General features: G+C 37.8%; 1 protein-coding gene across 1 annotated transcript; it reads left to right on the top strand.

Moving 5' to 3' along the window:
* The first annotated feature begins 9,089 nt into the window (after positions 1–9,089).
* LOC110448697 lies at positions 9,090–21,655 on the top strand. Its single transcript, XM_021495084.1, has 2 exons — positions 9,090–9,514; positions 18,403–21,655. The coding sequence occupies exons 1-2, from the start codon at positions 9,299–9,301 to the stop codon at positions 18,787–18,789; spliced, it is 603 nt and encodes a 200-aa protein (XP_021350759.1). The 5' UTR covers positions 9,090–9,298; the 3' UTR covers positions 18,790–21,655.
* The last annotated feature ends 273 nt before the right edge of the window (positions 21,656–21,928 follow it).

The raw sequence follows: 21,928 nt of genomic DNA on the forward strand, positions 1-21,928 counted from the left end.
TACCCTCACGCAACATGCCAAACAAATTCTAGGATATAAGATCTCTGCATTGTTTTAAAAACAAGGATTTGTTTGAAATTGATACCAGATATTTTAAAAAAAATACATCTATTCTTCACTTAATGTCCAAGCATGAAATTATACGTTGTTTTGATATTCAATCGATTAAATGACAACTTACATATTCATATCACTGACTTGCACAGGTCAAGTTGATGATATCACGGTCGTCTGCTCAGTTACCTATCGTTTTAGTCGGCGCATCAATCGGAAACCGTCGACACTTTCCGTAAAAGAGAAAATGCCTTTGCTCGTTTACGGAAAGTACTACCCCTCCCTCTTTCCGGGGCCGAATTCGCCCCTGTAATTAGGCTAGCAATGGATGTGTTAGTAAGTAAAATCGTCGGGCGAAAAATCGAAATAACGAGAGTTCAGTTGTTGTTGTTTTTTTAAATGAAAGAAGAAAGAACAAAACGACGACATTTCTACCCCTCATTTATTGTGCAATTATTTCCTCTTTTCGATCGAATATGATTTCGGAGCGAAAAGACGAAACAACGATATGGCAAAAATCAGCTACCGTGTGTTAGAGACTATTTTTGTATGGCGTATATTATCTGTCTGAGTGTGGCACAGCTTTGCAAGCAAACACCACAATGTGCGCTTTTCAGTAAATAAACATCATCGGAATCAAAGCAGTGTTCTTGGATATATTTCTGATTCAAGAACCTCTACAAAAGTTAACTACGATCAAACAACACCGCCAAACTCTGATTTGTGACATTTGTAATAAAGAACAATACAAATTATGTAATCATACTAAAAACGAGTAAAAATCACGTAGATCTGAAATACATTGGAAATGTTTTCTAAACGAAAATGCACTGCATTATATTAATAAATTGACCATAGTTTGGGAGCACGGGAAAACGTAGCTGGAAGTAAGGTCGTCATCACATTTTTACCAGTGATACTGGGGAAACAGCGCCGACTTAAGAGCAGCTTGGTATCTATCCATTATAGCTTTATTACAAGAGCTAAGGGCAATAACTCGTCTGGTTTTGAACTTGTATGTAATATTATGTAGCTCTCGTGTGTTGAAGTCAATTGTGTAATGTATCTATGAGTCTCGTTCAACCAGACTCTTGTTGCCTGCGCAAGCTACGCCGAATAGAGAGTCTGGTCAAACCTAGTGCTTTCGTTTTGTGACATCATAACGAGGCTTACCGAGATTCTGGTAAAAAAAATCATTGGTCAAACAATTTTTGTCAAACACAACATTTTTAACTTTTGAGGTCAGAATTTGAGTGGCCTAAAATTACAAAATATTTTAATTCATTAAAAAATTACCTGTATATGCATTCCTGAAGTATCCATGTTTTCACTATTAACGAGAAAAATGTAAGAAAATGCTTCAAAAAGAATGATTTCATGTATTTCCATTGGATATTTTACAATAATTCATGAAGCTAACAAGGCTATTGATACAAGTCAAGCCAGATTACCCGAGTGAGAACTTGAAGGTGTTTTGAATGGTGTACAGGTAAAATCTCACTTGCTTTGCATGCTGTTTTCAAACTTCAGTCAGCCTTGTTGGCTTTGTGCTTAGCTATGATTTATTCAATGGAAATATATGGCATTATTCTGGAGATTTGACACATTTTCTTACATTGTTCTCGATAAAAGTGATTACACGGGTACTTCAGGAATGCATGCATAGGTAACTTTTTTCAATAATTTCATTATTCATTGAAATGTTTAATGGTGTTGACATAACGTCCGGAATCGAAAGTAGAAATACTCTGGTGGTGATAATGTTAGTGCACTGAGTTTGACCAGACTCTTGAATTACAAGTGATCAAGCGTCAGGTTGAACGAGACTATGGATCTATAGACTCTGATGTCTTTTAACCGACCTTACCCTCTTAAGCGTTATTTATATCACATAGTCCATATCTTTAACCTCCTTTTTATTTTAATTATCTACACATACAATGCGAATGCTTTGAAAAAATGAACATTTATATCTGATTTTATCTTCCGCGCGCTACTCTCATGTTTGTTTAATTTTTTATTTATTTTTTTAATAAAAAAAATCACCATGGCCCTAAATGACCCCAGTCGTCGATGGGCCGTTAAACACAAACAAACAAACACAGTAATGGATGAAGGGTGGTTATCACCTATATGCAGTTGTTAATCCGGGTTATATCCAACGAGCCGTCAATCATCCATTAATTATAAGCACATATGGTTGCTACAGACACATTTAGCAGAACATTCTATCTCTTACATCTTTAAAGGTAAACCTGTAAACGATAAAAAATAAAAAAATCGCATAAGCATTGTTAAAGAATGCCTCTAAATGGAATTTATTTACATAATGCAGGGGAGATAATCACGAGCAACGATAACTAGCGTGACCAGTATTGGAGATTGTCATTTATTTCATTTATAGTGGTACATGTAACTCCGACTTTCAATATGTGTGGCGGGTCATTTACGGTCAACAGTTCACAATATCTGATAAACAATGAAGGTAATGATCTCCAAATAAAATGCATACTCAGTATGAATCGCTTTGATAGCTTGAAAACTCGGGTCGTGTTCGTTCCTTGAGGGGGAGTAGGAAACCCTGGTAAAACACTAGCTGTTTCCCACCGACTCGGCTAGGGAGAACTTCTCAAGTTTAGCTCATTCGGTAGGGTAGAACGTAAGACTAATAAACAAGGGGTCCCGGGTCATTTTCACCTGTATGTTGATCGGGTAGCGCAATTGGTTAGAGTGACAGTATACCAACCTGAGGTCCGGGGTTTAAATCCTGTTCTTGACACACTAAATGTTTACAGTCAAAATACTGCTGTTTTTTGTTGTTCATTTCAGCTTTATTATTGTCATTAATTCCCGTAAGGTAGGATTTTATTTTTAGATAAAAGATTTTATCAAAGTTATAGTCATGCCAGAAAAAAAATCAGTTTCCAACGCATCATTGCAATTTTGGCAGTGATACAGGGATCCTTAGTCTGCTGAAAAACACTTATTATCGGATATCGCTCCCATCACCTCAGACATTTAAGAGGACCATAAACTAGAGAAAACCGCGATATATTTTGTGACATGGAATTGTGTCGTGCAATAGCTTCGCCGATGTAAGCCAAACCCTCTAAAAAAGTCGGTTAATACCAGCCATATGACCTGATCCCAGGAGATAGTCCCGCATAAAAGTCCCCTCCAACCCTTCTGCTCCATGCGTCCTGTTTTTCACTCGCATCATCAATGTTACACGCACACGCGGGAATCGGATTACTGTGGACGTGCCAATGTTCATATCACCTCGGCAACTTGTTTCACGTGGAAAAACACACGTTAACACATGCTAGCGTATTACGTAAGACGGGAGCACGAGCTATCGCCTACAAAATCATGACATTATATATATAGGCCTTAATATTTTTTAAGTCCTATGCTGACTGGTTTACAGTAAAATACGTAAATATGTGCTTTAAAAACCCGTTATATGGATGGTGATGATCGATTTCTCACACCTGATGTAATCTTGCGGCAAAAATGAAAGTTGGTCTTGTACTTCGATACACTGTCTAATACAGGACACATAACACGTGACATGGTGACACGTGAAAGATATACATGTGATACTTAATACTCACTAACGTACACGATATGTACCACGTGATACGATAACACGATGCCGTGAATGATACTCGTATATAGAATGATACGTTTTAGTACACGATGTATTCACGATATCCAAGTACCACGTGATTGCCTCTAATACACGATATGCACCATGTGGTTCTCTCTAGTACATGAAATGTACCATGTGATACGTTCTAGTATGCAATATGTATCACGAGATACCCTCTAGTACGCAATGTGTACCACATGATACCCTCTTGAACACGATATGTACCACGTGATACTCTCCAGTACACGAAATGTACAACGTGCTACTCTCCAGCACGTGATATATTATGTATGTAGCACATTATACTATCCAGTACGATTTGTTCTACTTGTCATTTTCTAGTCAAATGTCAAGGCCGACTACTTTGGAGGCTGATGATCAAATGGCAAGGTCATATACGATGGATGTCGATGGTCAAATGTCAAGGTCGAACTCTGAAGAAGCCGAAGGTCATATGTCAGGGTAACCAAGCCAAGAGGATTTGTTTGTAAACGTTGCATGTTAAAAGGCCTTTTTTATTTTAGAAACTAATAACAAACTTGCACGAAAATTTGCTTTACATGAGCATAGAAGGATATTAAACGAACAAATATTTCAGACAATGCCAACCGTTCTTGTACACCCGCCAGAAGGATGACTTTGCAACGAGGAGGTCTGGTAGCGTAACCTTCACACTTTGACACCTTCAGAAGGATTATTTGTAACTTTTTTTTACAAAGTATGTATTTAAAAACTTAAATAAGTGTAAATAATACTCCTTACATATTAAAGAGGGGAAAAGAATACATCCTAGTCCATACAAGTTACAAGTCAATGCTGTATCTAAGCAAGGTTACTAATCTGGTAGTAACACAATTTTACATTCGCATTTTTCTGATCCTCACGTTCTATTATAATATCCAGCTGCTATGTCATCTGTTAGTCAAACATGTGTATAGGTCTGTTTTTTCATCAGTTTCAGAATCAAAGAGAAAACGCTTACCCTTCTGGAACACCTGGTCTCATTTGTATTGGGTGGTTTTTTCAAGGGACTCAATGTTATTCTTTCCATGGTTCATATTGTCTGTTACTTTATCTATTTTGAATTCGATCTACGGTTTTGTAAACGTTTGGTATTTAAAAGAGAATTCTCCGAACACCGATCCCTGAAGATCCTCGAAACATGAAATATCGTCATCTAAGGAAGCAGTTCCTATACAGTAATAGACTGGATCCAGCATAGTTCATCACTAGTCAGCACAGAGGAGTAAACTTGCATTTTAAGCAGTCAACACTGGCCAACGACGTCAACTATAGCATGAGAAACACCACTTTACACGTGTCTACCGAGGCGACAGCGATGTCATTATAAACACGTTGGAGAGTCATCTGAGTGTATCGTGTGATAGGCCGATGGCATGTTGCCATTCATCTTTTAAATCCAAAGTTTCAGATCTCGATAAACATATCTTCTCTTCGCCTTTGGAAAATATGCCTTGACAAAATCGAGGTCTCCCGTTAAGCTATTTGGTTGGTTTCAGAAATAATATCCTGACCAATCGCAAAGCTGGAAATGATACCTGCCGATTTTACCGTTATGCCGCCGCGCGATTTCTTTGATCTTCCTTATTCAAAGAACGTAGAAAAGGTGTCATGTCGAGAGCGGGACCCTTGTATTTCGAATATGGTTGCCGTCATACAAGGAGATTATTTAAAAGGAGATATACCTTTAGTCGCTTGCTTTCAATATGTACAATTAAAGAAACAATGCTTTTTCATTGGTCCAATGTGTTTCAAGAAAGTTTAAATTATGGACCACAGTTGAAAAAATATGGACTGAACAAGAACTATCGTCCAGTATCAAATCTATTGTTCGAAGATTTTATTTGAGATTGTGTTCCGGTTCCGGTTCTAAGACTCTGACAGCGAGTTTTTGGTGATCATGTGAAACTCGTCCCGGGTTGTTACTGCGAGGTGTCAGCGGTTCACCGTAGAATTGGATAACATTATGAAACCTGTTATTGGCAAATATACGTCGAAGCATCCCATTATCAACAATGCTGAGACCAATCGTAAGGACATTCAACGGGGCTATCGAAAAAACATGGACGACGAGGAAGTAAGTGGGGTGGTTGTTAGGTTGTCGTCAAGTCCGTTTATTTAAAAATAAACACTGAAGTTATTGTTTGATAAATTTCAAATTTAGCGTAATATTTGTACGCTATGATTTATGAAACCAGATGTGATAGGATTGATTGCAACGAATCAGTTTATCATGGCAAAATCGTGGTATTTGACATTTGGCTATAAGGTAAGCTAAGGTGTTTTTACTGGAGAAGTTTGCTGATAATTCACCTTTACGAACAATCACGTGTACAAACATAAAATACAGCGATATCTCGACAAAGAAAACATAACGTTACATTTTATAAATGGTCACTGTGACTTCAGCGCCTTAACTATTTACACATTTATTATTAAGGTTTCTTATCCTAGTGACGACTTTCTATGAGGGATATTTGTCCGAGGAAATGATATGTAAATCTCCAAACACAGCCACCACTGGTCACTAATGGTTAAAACTGGACCTGTGATCGCCGTGCGGAAGTGTAGCATTCACGCGTAGTATTTGGTGTTAATTGTTGATAAGTCCGTCCCTAATCTAACGCATACAAAACAAACCCCAGCAAACATTTGTCTGCCGAGGAAACTTACACAGCGGGTGTTGTAAGGCTTCATGTGCAAATGTTTGGTGGATATTTACAACCATTGTCAGACTCTGTGATAAGCGGAATCACCTGGGAATACCTGTACGATACCTGGCGATACGACTCACCCGGTGACGTAGACTGAGGTTTCTGGCACCCCGTGTCAGGGGCTGGGCAATGATAAGGGGAACTGGGGGCGGCCCTATCATATATCTGTACAACACTTGTGGACGGCCTGTCCGTCATAGTTCAGGCTAATTCAGGAACTCTTGAACGGTTTAAAAGAATTTGAAGCATGTTTGGACATTCCACACGAAATCCGTGTATTACGCATAACGTGTTCATCCATGAAAATGTTGTGGGTCGCCTTTTTAAATTTGAAGTTCGATTTGATGACATCTTTAAATCGAATAGGTTTACACATTATATAGGGCGCTGTATAAATGTTGTGTGTTATTAATATTAGCATCAATATGTGATATCGACCATTTCAATCACACGGATATGAGAATCAAGTTAATAGTGTTCATTTGAACATTTGGTAAAAATGGCATCACCCCCTCCCAAAGGAGGTATACGTCGAGAAAAGTTTCAAGTTTTTTACTTACTAAATGCAATACAGAATACAGGTTAAACAATTACATGTACATAACACATTACTCATAATTATAAGTACAATATACAAGATGGCGGAGTGTTTTTTTTTTTTATTTTTTACATTTAACATAAATTTGGACTTTCTCGCCTTAAAATCACATTTGTGGTTAGTGATTCTCTACAAATGATGACTGGTATCGGTGGGAAGATTTCATTTCCTTCAAATGTAATTGATGTCTATGCAAGGTTTGAACTCCCATAACACACGAACCCTTTCGACGGTCGAAGCTTTTGGTAATCATACCGCCACTTTGTGCATATTCGTGGTTTCATGAGATTGACGTGCCAACAGGCAAGATGCTTCACAGGTAAATGATGATGTTGGGAAATTCAGATTTCTCATTTAGTTAGTAAGTCCTTTTATCGACGGTAACTCACAAAGTGTCCCGAACAGCCGACTAAAATAATCAGCTAATGAAGCTGGTTCGCTCAAGCCATCAACTAGAGGACAACGATTTCGTGAATATGCGAAAAGTGGCAGCATAACTTATATATGGCTTGTATCTTATTGTAGAAAACGAATCTTTAGCCTAATCGGAATGACTGAGTTCCTCGTTGACACTTTTTTGGTTGTATTTGTCGGCTTGCTTTTCCAGCAGTTTGTTGACATTACCATGGTAACAAACTGTGCCCCACACATTTGTTTCCATATAGGCTAAAATCACTGAAGACCCTATCAGACCGGTAGCAAAACATAATGTTGCTTTCAAATATATCGAAGATGTGCTTTCTTTAAATTGACGACGTCGACCCTCCATAACCTCATACACTTGAAATCAAGGACATATTAGAGACGACTCTGCAACACCAGCGGTTTAAATCGATCTTAAACTTACAACGTGACCAACAGAGACGAGTTAATAAGATGTACGATCACTCCGACAATTCTGATTTTCAATCGTAAACTTTCCTCAATCTGATTAAAACCAGATCTTTGATTCCACTCCTGATACTCTACGTTCCAGTCTGGTTTCCAGTCCAAGCTGATTTGAGCACAGAATCCATACTTGAGCATGAGAACGGTTTCGTGAATATGGACCCTGGTGATTACATGTAACAAATGATTTGGTAAACAAAAGCTTGCTATAAATATCATGAAGTTTCAGCCACAGAAGGCTGAGAAACTTGCATCACAGGGTCCGGGTTTTAAGTTACCATCATGCTCTCGTTCTATTTCGTAGCGCGATATGAAGGTCGATGTTTAACTATGCTCATTAGTGTGTCTTTGTTTGGTTTCGTTGTCGATACCCCGGTTCTAACTTTGAAGACGTGGCATTATCTTACTTTGATTTGAACCTGATCTACATTGCGGGTGCCGTCGATAGAAATGAATGCCTGTTTTTTCAAAAGAGATATGTGTCATATTTATACATCTTGATTGTGTAAATAAATACATTTTAAGATGCGGTCACCTGCATATAAGAAGAGTAACACGTTTTGTTCATTGTTGAGACTGAGTTCCAGACAGACATCATTCAGTGGATCGTCGAGACTGCTGATGTGTTTCATATCTCGTGTCTCTAAAAATAGGCAAGATGAACAATGACCCTTGTGTGCGTTTCGTTAGCTGTCGACAATGGGTACATTTGTACACATATGACTATTATAAAGATCACACGCTTTTGTGTCAAAATCTATGGCAACATTGAAAACGTGATTTAAAATTATATTTAAATATAATTATTTCATCATAATAGTCAGTTATTGAAAATAAAACCAACTATCAATTTGTCTAAATTGGTAATTCGTCCGTTGGTACATCTTCAAATCAGCGGTGAATGTTCAATAAATACATAACGTTTACGCGCTATTATCATTTTGTTGAAATAGTTTGACTGTTTAAATATCTATAAACCATTTTCATTCAGACCGAAGCTCTACATATTAACCTATGAGGTGAGTGCCGCTTTTCTTTATATTATTAGCTTTATGTTAAAACTCCCAACTCTGTGTGTGAGAGTTGTGTGTATTTAGTCGCTGACTCACTGTATACATTCCCGAGTGTTCGCTGGTTGTCAGGTTCTCGCGTATTAAAACTGGGTAAGGTGAAGTGAGGTTGGGGGAAAACATACTATATACTTATACACGAGCACCGTGGCCTGCTCAGATAGTACGTAGACACTGCCGACGAAGGTTCGCTTACATGAACCGAACATTACCGAACTTTAACGAACTTCACCGAAGAAGGAAACGTAAATAGTGAAAGATATTATCATCTCAAATAATTCGTGCATAGAACTTAAAGAAAATGGATACGGCTTGTGGAGAATTTAACCCAGCTTTGGACAACCGTGACAAATATACGGAATCAATAGACCTGTCCAACAAGTGTCGCGAGTTTTACAGATGGAGGATGGAAAACATGGAGAAGTCTAAACAACGACTGTCCCCGACTCTCCGACCCGGACACAAGACAAAGAAATCCTCCATAGACGTTGCCATGGCAAAATTGGGCACAGAAATGGTAAGGATGTTTTCTCCGTTTTATTTGTTTCCGAAAAATCTGGAATTTAAAAAAAAATATGTCAAGGTATTGCGACAGTTTTGATAACATTGATATATAAAACCGCATCCTTCTAATCAAGTTTTGATTGAAAGTCTACTTAAAACTGATAAAAACTAATATGTTTATCACATTGAATATTAATACTTGTTTATTGAGTAAGCCTAAGTATATAATTGTAATAACAAATTGAAAAATATGATAACAGTACTTTAGATTTTATAATACGTGTATGGTATGTGTTCTTCAACTTTACATTTATAAACATATACAGGTATGCACCAGGACTAAACTCATTGACATCCATTTAAGGGAACATATAACTACTGATTTCAAAACATTGTATATTGTAACCGTCATATGATTTAGTCATTATCAGGTATGGCCTTCCGAATCAATTCGTGCTGTTAGTATATCAGTCATATCAAACGTAATGTAACGTTTCCAGGAGTAGAAGAAGATGAATAAAAAAGAAATTGATATATGAAATTCATATTTTGAGAAACAAAACAACCAAGAAATGTCGAAAGGTGAACACTGGAGGTGTTATGCGTTAACAACACAATATTGAGATAAAATGGTCGATGTGTCCCCAGAATCAAAGGTGAAATATAATGTAGATGGATTTTGGAACTACACATTGGCGAACAAATGTTAGTTGCTGAAATATATTTCAATATTTCAATTCAAAAGTTTATAAAAATGTCACCACTCAAATTATACCTGTCTACCGTATTCATGAAACCATTCTCATACTCCAGCAATGAGTCTGTGCTCAAACCAACTTTCGTATCACTCGCCTAAATCTAATGACATGGTAAAACAAGTCAGGTGAAAACTCTGAAAACAATATGCAGCTTCGAGTCTCTCCTGAATTCTTCCAAATTAATGTAAAAATGTGAAGTATTATTGATTTATCACCGGATAAAGAGACTAGAATTGAGCCCGAAGTCTGAGTTTGAGCAACAGAATGGTTTCGTGACTGCGGGCCCTGGTAGTCCAGTGGGTTAGAGCGATAGCACAACAATCTCGTGTCCAGGGTTCAAATCGGCTCTAGCCTAGCTAGGTGGATTTTTTTTTTATCATTTTCATTATATTTTCGTAAAAGTCTCGCAAGGTATTTTTTTTTATTTCAGAAATGATTAATTAAAGTTAGAGTCATGCCGAAAAACAGCAGTTTCTAAAGCATCGATACAGTTTTCAATGGGCAGTGGTACGGGGCTCCTTTATGGCACGTTATAACCTAGGCCTGGTTTCGTGAAACCGTCCTCATACTCAAACTCAGATTCTGTGCTCAATCCAATTTTCTTGTTCCAGTGATAAATTAATAAAAAGACCATTTTTTTTCTCTCAATGAGTTGAAACAATTTTGAAGAGACTATACGCCTTATATACCATGTTCAATATCTACACCTGACCTTTTGGTGTTCTAACATTATTTGTGCGAGTCACAAGAAAGTTGGTTTGAGCACAGAATTCACGCTTGAGCATGATAGTAGTTTCATGAATACGGGCCAAGGATCCTACTTAACTGTTCCTAAAATATAATCACTGCTTGATTGTGGGAAAGAGACAGTATTACCCATATAACAAAAACAAACCAGGAAGATATTTCAACTCAATCGTTGTACATATAACAGATTATTTGCGTTGACATGAGAAAGTTTATATTTCAGCCTTAGTCACGTATACAATGAACGCTGTCCGACGTGATTAAACGTTATGCCTGGTGTTTTATTTCCAACACGAGACCACGCTTCCTACAATTTTCATTTCCGTTATTTAGAGTTTATATGACCTATGCTATTATTATTACTTTCACGAATCCACGATTTTGACGTAAAACATGTCAGCGCATTGTAGCGTTTAAGTGCCTCTTACGATATCCGCTTTGTATCAACTTTCACACGTACTTAGTAATGAATGGTTTTGCGTGTACGTTTTAGCATTGCTTAGGAGGGTTAACGGGCGTTGTGCCCAAGTTCATCCGTCCAAATAAACACCTTGCATTTGTCTTTCAATCTTCTTGGAAGACATTTTGAACTTTGAAGGCATGAAAGTCGGATAGAAAAGTTATGTAAGATAAACTACCTAAAATACGGCGTCACCTATGACGTAAGTTGAAATGCTACACAATGATATTCATTGGGATACTCCGATAGCAGGACCTATTCTTAGACGTACCCCCATAACGGCCTTGGTTATCTCAACGATGAGAGAAAGCAGATGAGGATAAGCGGGAACAGTCGGAGTGGGATGAGGATGGGGAGGGGGAGAAGTAATTATAGCACTGGTATATATATATATACATACGGGGTGAATCTGTGTACCAAACAAAATTTTTTGCCGACCTTGCCACCAGACGGCGAGATCTATTAGTGTCAGTGGTATTTTTTTCCTGTACGACCACAAACGCCCGTCTTAAACACTAAACACAATCTAGTTCATCAAGATAGAACGGGCTAATTGAGAGTAATTCTCTGTCACGCGGAACCCCTTTCTCTAACATAACATACCTCATTCTTTCCTGTTATTTTCGGAATCTGTCTGTACTGAAAATACCACGAATTTATTTCAATTCCTGCATGGTGCCTGGATTCTGTAAAAAAAAATCTAAGTTAAAATAAACAACGAATTTTATAGAGGATTATATAATTCGAAAAACTCTGTTCATCCAACGTGTATACAAATTTAGAAATAAATGGCTGACAAGTATTAATTGCATGAGATAAGAGTCATTGATGAAATTGACCTGCATGATATTAGAAGCAAAGAATTATCGAAATGTGACTGATAAATCTATCGATCAGTTCGATACTTTGACATTTATTTGACAACCATTGATAAAAGAACAGCCAGCGACGTGCCAAAATGTTTGACCATAGACATACGGTGGCTCTCGGGACTCAAAAAACACTTACGCTGCCAAATATAAGTGGTAAAGATTAAGGAAATCGCTGATATTGAACTGTCGGGTAAAGTTGATAAAACCATCTACACAGATAGAGAGCTTTATATCTAAAAAATGCGTTAAAATGTTCATTTAAAATACTGCACTCAACAAAACCCAGTAATTAAATTTCGCGAGGACACTTTATAGGAACAATTCACGTTTGCTTACACTAATGAAATATGAAAATTAATCGGTAAAAACCCCGGATAATTTCGTTTAGAATAGTTTTTTTCTTAATAATTAACAAAAACCAGAAGAAAGCGCAACATAAATTTCAAAAGCCCTTTCGGTTATTGAAACTCGTAATATTGGTCAGTAAGAAGTTTTGGGGGACGGACGCATTCCAGTGACGGTAAGGGTAACAGTTCGGTAATCTAGTCTATTGACAACACATATACGAGATCAAAGCTGCCTCTCCTCATCCCAACAAGTACGAGATCAACTGTCCCGTTAATTATCAATCCAAGGAATGGATGCCTAAGTGACGGAGGAGAAGTGAAATGCTGTTTCTCGCACCCAGTAACCATTCTATTAACCCAAACACTCGGTGTTAGAAACACAGCGATGGGCTAATGTTTAAATATAGATAGGTGACAAAGCCGTTTAATCCAAGGTAATAGACAAATAAATAAAAGTTTGCTTTCATATCCTTCTATTGTTTGTCTTCCATTTACACGGCTACGGAATAACACACAGACACGCCCTCTGATTGGCTCAGGTGTTACGGTCGCCATCTTGATGACGTCATTCAGGATGACTTTACAGAAAAAATGAACCCGAGATACCATTTGATGGGTGTCCTGTAAAACACATCTATAAATCAGCCGTATACAATGTAAACTGTCGTTTGTTGAGTGAAGATGTTTGTAGAGTGAACAGTGGGCTTGTGAGAGAACAAGAGTACTTGAGAACTTCATGCAGTGGCTTCTTGAAGTGATCCATAAACATTAAATCTTCAAGGTTGCATTGTTGCTCAGACAAGCGATTCGTCCTCTTCTAAAACAAACTCAATCGACAAGAAATATTTTAAAGTGAATTCCGATAAACAAGTTATGACAAAACATTTAAACTCAACATTGAAGTTTTTGTTTTATTACTTTGATCTTGTACAACATACACACTCTAGTGTTCGGTTTGAGATCCTTCTCGTTTGAAAAGTGGAAAATATTAACATTCTCAAGGGACTTCAAACAAACGGCGTTAAACCATATATTTGTTGTGGGCGGGTTAAAGCTTTTTGTTCCAGTTATATCTTTTGTAGAAAAATTCTTTGTGCATTTATGTATATATCTATTTATATCCACGTTTTACAATGGTAACGCAATCTACTCACTAAGTATACGGACAGTTTGAGATATGACAGTCCCTTTACTGCTGTTATCAACGGAGTACACAAAGTACCGCCAAATTTTTTAATTGATATCATTTCCTTTTTAACAAGCTGTCCACCCAGATCATTAAAGTACATAACTTATGCATGAATACCTAGCGAAATGCGAGCGGCTACGAGCACCTGTCGTCCCCGAGTACTACAAAACGCGTCGGAGATACCCGGCGCCCTGCAATTGTTCACAACGAAGATATTTATGTAGTCATGTTGCCCAAGCTGTCATGACGACTGGGAACAACCCTCCCCCACTTACGGTGACAATGTATATCTCCATTCAAAGGTTTATTTTACTCTCCTTGTCAATGATATTAATAATGACAGCATTTACTCAAATTTCATAAAAATGAATGCGATATCAACATTGAAATCATTTCACCGCGTCGAATTATTTTTAAATGATTTTGATTTCTCCTATTTCTTAAATTATCGTTTGAAATGTGGTTGAGTCATGGTATTGATATGATTGATGGTTTCTGCGCTTAGGCGTCGAGTTTTTGTCCGATGTTTTGATAATACACACTGGAAAACCCAAAATTCTCTTCATATGATTCATTTAGAAGGAAAACGTTGCACTTAACTTTTTACGTAAATTTGATTTCTGAAGGCCTTGTACACGTCTGAACATTTTTGCATGTGTTCCACTGCGCTTGTTTCAGCGAAGGAAAATAAAAGGTACACATTCTGTGTTATACAGACCATTCTGATTTACTCTTCAACTGGAGATGGTTTCATAAGATTTCATGGGGATAATCTAATATCGTGTAAATAAATAGTGATATTTCATTTTCAACGTACTCACTGGTGAATGAAATTGACGAGTGAAAATCCCGATCCTAACTGTGATTGATTGAAATAGATTCAATTTAAATTTGAAAATTAGATACTCAATTGGTTATATTTAACTATAGTAATATTGCACTTCATGACCAATCATGATCGATATAAAGGTTTTATTTATATAATTAATTTAAAACAGAACTTCACGAAGCGGAACTTAGACCTAGTTTATCTCCGGTTTTTACTGATGACAGAATCATTTCATATCAGCAATCAGTTGTCAATTTCAATCAATTTCATTGCGTCACAGTCATTCAAATAGGCGGTCTATATGTAGTCCATTTATTTCAATTGAACATTTATTGATTTCCCACCTTTAGAAATCGTTCATCGTCACGAGTTCACTGTTATAAGGCGCGCTGACGCCATGTATGGCGCCCACAGGATTCCTGGTATCGTGCACGCGCCGGGTATTCAGGCCTTTAAGCTGGTAAAACAGGCATTCTTCACGTCCGTACAAAAACTGCACCGACAAGGATTAAAGGTTCAAAACATAAGTTCCTCTCTGCAAATGTCTGTGACAAGCTTGGCATTAGTGTTAAGTAAAGAGTACACATCTCGTACCACAGTAACGGGAAATGGAAGACGGATCCACTCAAATGTAGACTTAAGGTTTTGCCATTTGTAAGCGTCAAGATTTGGCAAATTTATTTCTATATTGACAATTTGACGTGTTTTCTGCGGCTTTTGAATACCGCTAATTCTGTTATATACGATGTTTGATGCAAGTGTCAGCTCAAGTTTTAACGAAACGAATTGCCGCTGGCGCGCTATTCTCCCATTCCCCAAAGGTATTTGCCATCGGCTTAAGATAGAATAGCATAATTACATACATAGAAATACATTATAAAAAAGATATTTTCACCGTGGAAGAAATATGTGTAGCTGTACTATTAAATCTCCCTCTACCGTTCCCATTTACAAGACGGATGGCTACTGTCTATATATTGTGTGATAAACAATCTATTTGTTTACGTAACGCGGCCATCGTGACAGTAGTAAATCAGAATATCGTGTCGTTGAAAGAATGGAGAAGCGATAAATATAAGTAACACGTAAATAACAAAAACATAAACCCTTGTACTTGCTGGAACGAGGGAAAGTTATAGCTTAAACAGACATTAATATATCATTAGGGATGTTTATAATGAAACTGCACTCTTACACGAAAATGCAGTCTTGGTTGCGCCGGTAACGCACGAGCACATCAAAGAGCGACATCTGCCGGTGTTGCGGTTTATGAGGTTTTGTCATGAGGCGATAAAACGGACGTAATAAACACTCCTTGTAATGTAACATGATAAGAGGAAGGGAGAGGAGGGGGTCGGGGGATAGCCCACTACATTATAAGTAGGTGGAAGGAGGGAGGGAAGCCAACTCTCTACCACACAAGTACCATAGTTCAGTTTCACCGCTCATGTTTCTTTGCTAGCCAAGTATTTTCGTACTTGTATGTATAATATGAAACTGCTCACATTCTTCATACAGTAAAAACAAATTGATTGACGATAACAAATCTTTAAGAATCCCAGACATATAAACCACTGTGTATTTTCTGTAATCAAGAAAACCACTTGGTGGTATCACTCTAGTTTGCGGTTGCGCACGTGCATCCAGTTATCGCGACAAGAGGAAATAGGTGCAGCATCTGACACGTGCCTATCGGTGTCACACACCTGATCACGTGACCCAGCCGGGAGTGTATCTTTCGCTGTTGTCTAAAAATTCCGGGGAAGTTTCCAATGTCGTTGAAAAGGGATTTAATTTAAATTCTATACAATACGTAACCCTAAAACAACAGTAGGCCTAATGAAGACATAAAAATCGTTATCTACGACCAAACAGCATGGCAACCGCCACCAGCTAGTTTGATAACACTGAGCACACTTGCGAACGCTTTTCTAATTCTTATCAAAGTCGTGAGCCGTGGCCGGGAAACGGTCTTCCTATAATCTGCTAGACAGTTTTTACGTGCCTAGTTATCCGATTCACCATTGCCTGATCTCAACACTTAACAATATACTTGTTTTTAAACCAACAGTTATTGTCGCCATTTGTATGTAGTTTCGTCGAGATTTTCCTTATAACTTCAACAGTATACGACGTGATGCAATTGTCTAAACTGAAAATATAAATGGACGTCACAGTATATATATATAATTAAGTACGTTATGTATATTATGATGATTACTTATATGGGACATGTCCGTGTGATGTATTGTAACGGATCGCAGGTAATTCAATTCAATTCAAATCAGTTTATTATAGTGTCACATGTAAAAGGTACAAGTATTACAATCTCTAAAATATGTCTACTCACCCACCCTTACATCCAGTCTACTATATTAGACTTACGAGACACTCACTCTTCCCCTATCATTCTAGACTGTAAAAGTGTTACATATATGTACATACTTATAAATTAAAAGCTTACAGTAGCATTTTAACATTATTGGAGTTATGCAATTGGCAAAAGCGCATAAGTCGTGTATTAATGTTGGCCTATAGGATGCGTGATGAGCGAGAGTGGTTGAGCCAATCCCTACCGACATGTCGCCCATCCCCCATCCAAGGGCCAAACAAATGTCCCCAGATGTAGATAAATAGCTGGATGAATACCGTGTGTGATATATAGAGTCCATACACACGTGGTTAAATAGGCCTTTACCAATATAAGCATAGAGGACACTTTGTATAGAGCCCACGTACACACAATCAATAAAGCTTTGCAAATATAAAATATAAACATAATTGACATTAAAAGACACATTACTGCTTAATTATAGAACAAGTTGCGACGTCGATTAAGAATATTAACACAGGTTTTGGCACAGGACCTCGCCAAGTAAGGTTTGCTTATAATTACAACTAACTTTTCATCTTTACTCATATTGTAAAAATCACTTGTGATTTTACTGACCTCCTGCAATTGACCCGATCGGAGATCATCATACAAGTTACATTCTATCAAAACATGACTCTCTGTTTCTACCACGCTTTTACACGCGAAACACTTTCTTTCACTGAAAGGTATTCTCTCATACCGGCCTGTTTCGATGCGTATCGGTGCAACCCCACACCTAAACTTAGCTAGCGCACTACGATGTGATTTAGGCATTACTAACATATTATGATTTTCTACCTCACAATCAAACTTAAATAACATGTACGTACGTTGTTTGTTCCATCCAGAAATAAAAAATTTGGCTCCGGGACGATTAAGTTCCCTTTTCCAATTTTCAATAAACAATTCCAAGCCACGGACCTTAACGTCCTTAAGTAATTTTTTACTATGAATTGGACCTGTGCTATTGTTATCCAAGCCTAGCTCCCGGAGTCTGGACATTGCCCTGAAGTTCCAATTTTTATTTCGGTGGTCACCTATATGCCCACTCCATGTAAATACAGCCTTATTCAATCTGGTATCCGACAGAATATGAAGACGACTCCAATGTCTAAAAACAGGTAGCTCAATTGGTTAGAGCGTTTGTCTAGAATTCGGAGGTCCCGGGTTCGAATTCCGGTCTAGCCGTGCATTTTTCCTCTCCTGTTACAAAGTTACATTATTGTTAAAAAATATGTCAATGTACATAAATTCAATTAATAAGCATTGTATAGACATTCCCCGTATGTGTTCCATTCCACTCATGTTGCATATTTTGTTTTCAGACATCACTAATGGACCAGGACATGTCGCTAATGAAGCAGCTGCTGATGCTGAACGAAGCTATCGAGGAGTTGAAGTTTCATCGTCGCTATAGCAACAGCTCTCTCCCCGACAGTTCCTGCGACCTGGTCAGTGATTCAGACGACGAATCGGTATCCGAAACAGACATGTTCGTGTCGGAGGACGATTTAGTAAAAATGTGCAACAACTGTCACCTTGGAAACGTGTTAACAAACTCCGTATCTACGTCATGTGACAATAACATCAATCATGTGACAACAAAACAGAGCAACATCATTCAGAGTAAAAATTTCTTGGACAAATCTTCTCGCGAGGAACAAAATGTTTCGTACGACTCTGGGTTCGAGTCTAGCTATGTGTCGTCATGAAACTACGGTCACGTGACAGTTATTTTCCTCAAGACACAATGGTGCTAATATTTTCTACAAACACGTGCATGCACGACAAGGGATACATTTTACAGTTTCCTGATTTACAACGATGGCGGGTGCCAGACGACAGATGTTTACAGTGTACAGCATCCTTTGTGTCCGTGCCGCACTAATGTTGCTCGTCCGAAACCACCGATCCTGAGATTGTCTTAAAATTGATAACGTACATATTGGCAAGATAGTTTTACTTAATTTTGGCGTTTTTAAAAAAGGTAACAGCATACATATGTAAATTACTTTTGAAATGGAACATTGGGAGCATTGATAACGTCTGCTCTGATAACCTCAGGTTCCTGGACGTACGGACGATCAATTGTAGATGCGGTGCGGACGTTCATTATACATTCCGACCGGCTGATTCTGTCAGTTACTTTATCATTAGACATATTGTATATGTAGTAGTGCTGTGGTACCTGTCCACGTTAGGTGAGGTTTTACCTCCAACCATTGGTTAACTCCAACCCCGACGGTATCCACTGTGTGGATAGACATATTGTGAGTAACATACCCTGTCGTTACAGGGTGCCGTTTCCCCGGAGGACGGGGGACAACGGTCCCGGAGGACGGGGCGCCACGACCCTAAAGAGGGACCGTGAACTCGTATTGAGTACCAAACAACCCCTATATACCGGGCAGAAACTCGTACGGAGAACAATGAGCCAATACTATATATTTGAAGCTCGTACTCCGAGTAAAAAACACATTACTCGTTGGTAAAATATTTTAGAGACGATTAACAGCAGATAAGTTACACTCGCACGAGTAAAAAATGGGTCCAAAACTCACATGAGTAACAAATCGGTAAGAAACTCGTGCGACTAGCAGGTATCTTTAAAACTCACGAGATCAACAGATGATTCAGAAACACACATGAGTCACAAACTTGTACGAGAAATAGAAGCGTCAGAAAATCGCAACTGAGAATCTGAATGAAAAAACAGTGTGGCATTTGAATAAGATCTCGTGAGCCTAGCACACTTGTCGGAAGAATACGACATAACGTTTCTGGCAAAACATAATCCCGGAAGTGTCTTTCTGGTCGTGTCTGTTGTTTCAAAAGCCCGTATTAGCATGATCATTTGGTGGTGTTCTCATGAACGCTTGTCTTTACGGGCTTTTGTTATTCAAGATATGACCCGGATGTGTGCTGGGGACATCTAGGTTTCGAAGAAGCTTCGAAAACCTGGAACCAAACAAAACGTTTCGAACAATTTCGGATCAGATCTATTTAGGATGGATATTCGCGTTTGATAGTGACGTACTCAATTTCGTATTAAAGTACAAGTTATTATATCCAAAGTTGAAAAAAATAATTTGATGTCACATATTGTTAAGAATTCAATAATATACAAAATATAACGTGTTTAACGCCTTTCCCTGACGTACTCCATCCTAGATGATCTGTGGTAAGGCGTTAGAACAGAGACCTCTCCTCTCTAACGCATAAGTAACATTTAACCACAAAAGTGTGATTAACACAAAAAAGAAAGGATTTTTCTTTACTTAAGATAAATTTGAATGAGAAAAAAGAATGCAGTTAATATTTAATCAATTGGTGATTTGAGGAATCATAGAGTAAGTCTTTCCCCCTCTCCCCTTCCTCTTTTCTAAGAACCGTGATCCAGAAAACGGATGGTTAAAATTTTATAATTAATATCTTAACTGATATTAGCTGTTTTGTTTAATTCATAATAGTTTATTACATATTTGAGAAAATTACGTATTGAGAAGGGGAAATGGTTTCATTATATTTTGTTTTCTGAATTTGAACAAAATATTCAATGTAATGTACTGTTTTTCTGTGCAATCTTAAATGGATTTGTCATTCTTTTCTCTCAACAAATGTTGTAGTTTCATATCTATTTCAGGTAATTGATAAGGCGCTATACAAATGTTGTAGATAATATCGGATTTTTGGTTTGCGCTGTCATTGATTTTGTAATCATCATGGTGATGTCGTTGTCCTTTTGTTTAGTAATAATAGAATTTGGGAAAAAATGGAGTAAATCAGTAATTTCAGTCTCTGAAAAAACGGGGTTTTCATGTAAAATTCAAATTTCATAAGCTGACATTTACTTATAGAATTTTTCGGTCGACAAAAGCTTCTTAAATAACTAATTAGTTAAACGGGACTGTTTTATATTGAGTGCTCGTTTTCAGAGATTGTATTATTCGGTCTAGACGGAGACGTATACAACCGCAGTAGTTTATACGTCTCTGGCCTAGGGTGGCGATTGACAAAAGTGTCTCCTATAACCGGAAATAATAATAAATATTGATGCATAAAATAAGTGCAAAAAGGAGAGAGAATAAAAGAGGGGTGATGATGGGAGAAAAAAACAAAAAGACAATTTCGGATAAAGAGGGAGAGAGAAAATGGTGGTTGAGGTTGGTTGGTGGGGTGGGAGTGATGCTGGGAGGGGAAACAGGAAGAGTTATGATTAATATGGGGAGGGAGAATGGGGTTGGGGGGTAGGGGGGTTCTGGTGGGATGAGGGAGGGGAATGGGAACAGGGAAAGTTTGAATAAAGATTGAGAGAAAATTGGCGCGGGGTGGGGGTGATGACGGGAGAAGATACAGTAAAAATTCAGATAAATATGGAGAGAGAGAATGGTGGGGTGGGGGTGAAGGTAGGAGTTATCCGACCGGAATTATAAAAGTGCTATACTTTACCATACTCAATGCTAATTATATATCAATAAGTTATTAATGTTGTGCTTATTACTGCCGATCTATATTCTATATGTGATTCAGTTTGAAGAAACTTTTATCTTTTGGAACAAAATAAAGCAAAATTACTTATATCATTGTTTTGTCTTGTATTCCGAAATGCATTTAAGTTTTGTTTAAGCTGTACGACCATAGTAGCTGACGCAGTAAACTAGTCTTTTCGACTCGAACATGGCTATAGAGTAGCAAGTCTGTATGCTATTCTGTGATTCAATGACGTAATTCAAAAACCCGAGACCAGAGTATCACACTAACAAGGTTGTACTCGCACCAAACATACACCTGGACCTTCTACCGTAGACCCTTACAGACTCCTTTAAGTGGATTTTTCATTTTTGTAGGAGA

The sequence above is a fragment of the Mizuhopecten yessoensis genome, unplaced genomic scaffold (assembly GCF_002113885.1).
Source record: "Mizuhopecten yessoensis strain PY_sf001 unplaced genomic scaffold, ASM211388v2 scaffold4135, whole genome shotgun sequence".
NCBI lineage: Eukaryota > Metazoa > Mollusca > Bivalvia > Pectinida > Pectinidae > Mizuhopecten > Mizuhopecten yessoensis.

Coding starts and splice junctions, on each gene's coding strand:
- LOC110448697 (XM_021495084.1), top strand. CDS start 9,299: ATGGATACGGCTTGTGGAGAATTTAACCCAGCTTTGGACAACCGTGAC. Junction 9,515..18,402: donor CAAAATTGGGCACAGAAATG/GTAAGGATGTTT, acceptor TTTTGTTTTCAG/ACATCACTAATGGACCAGGA.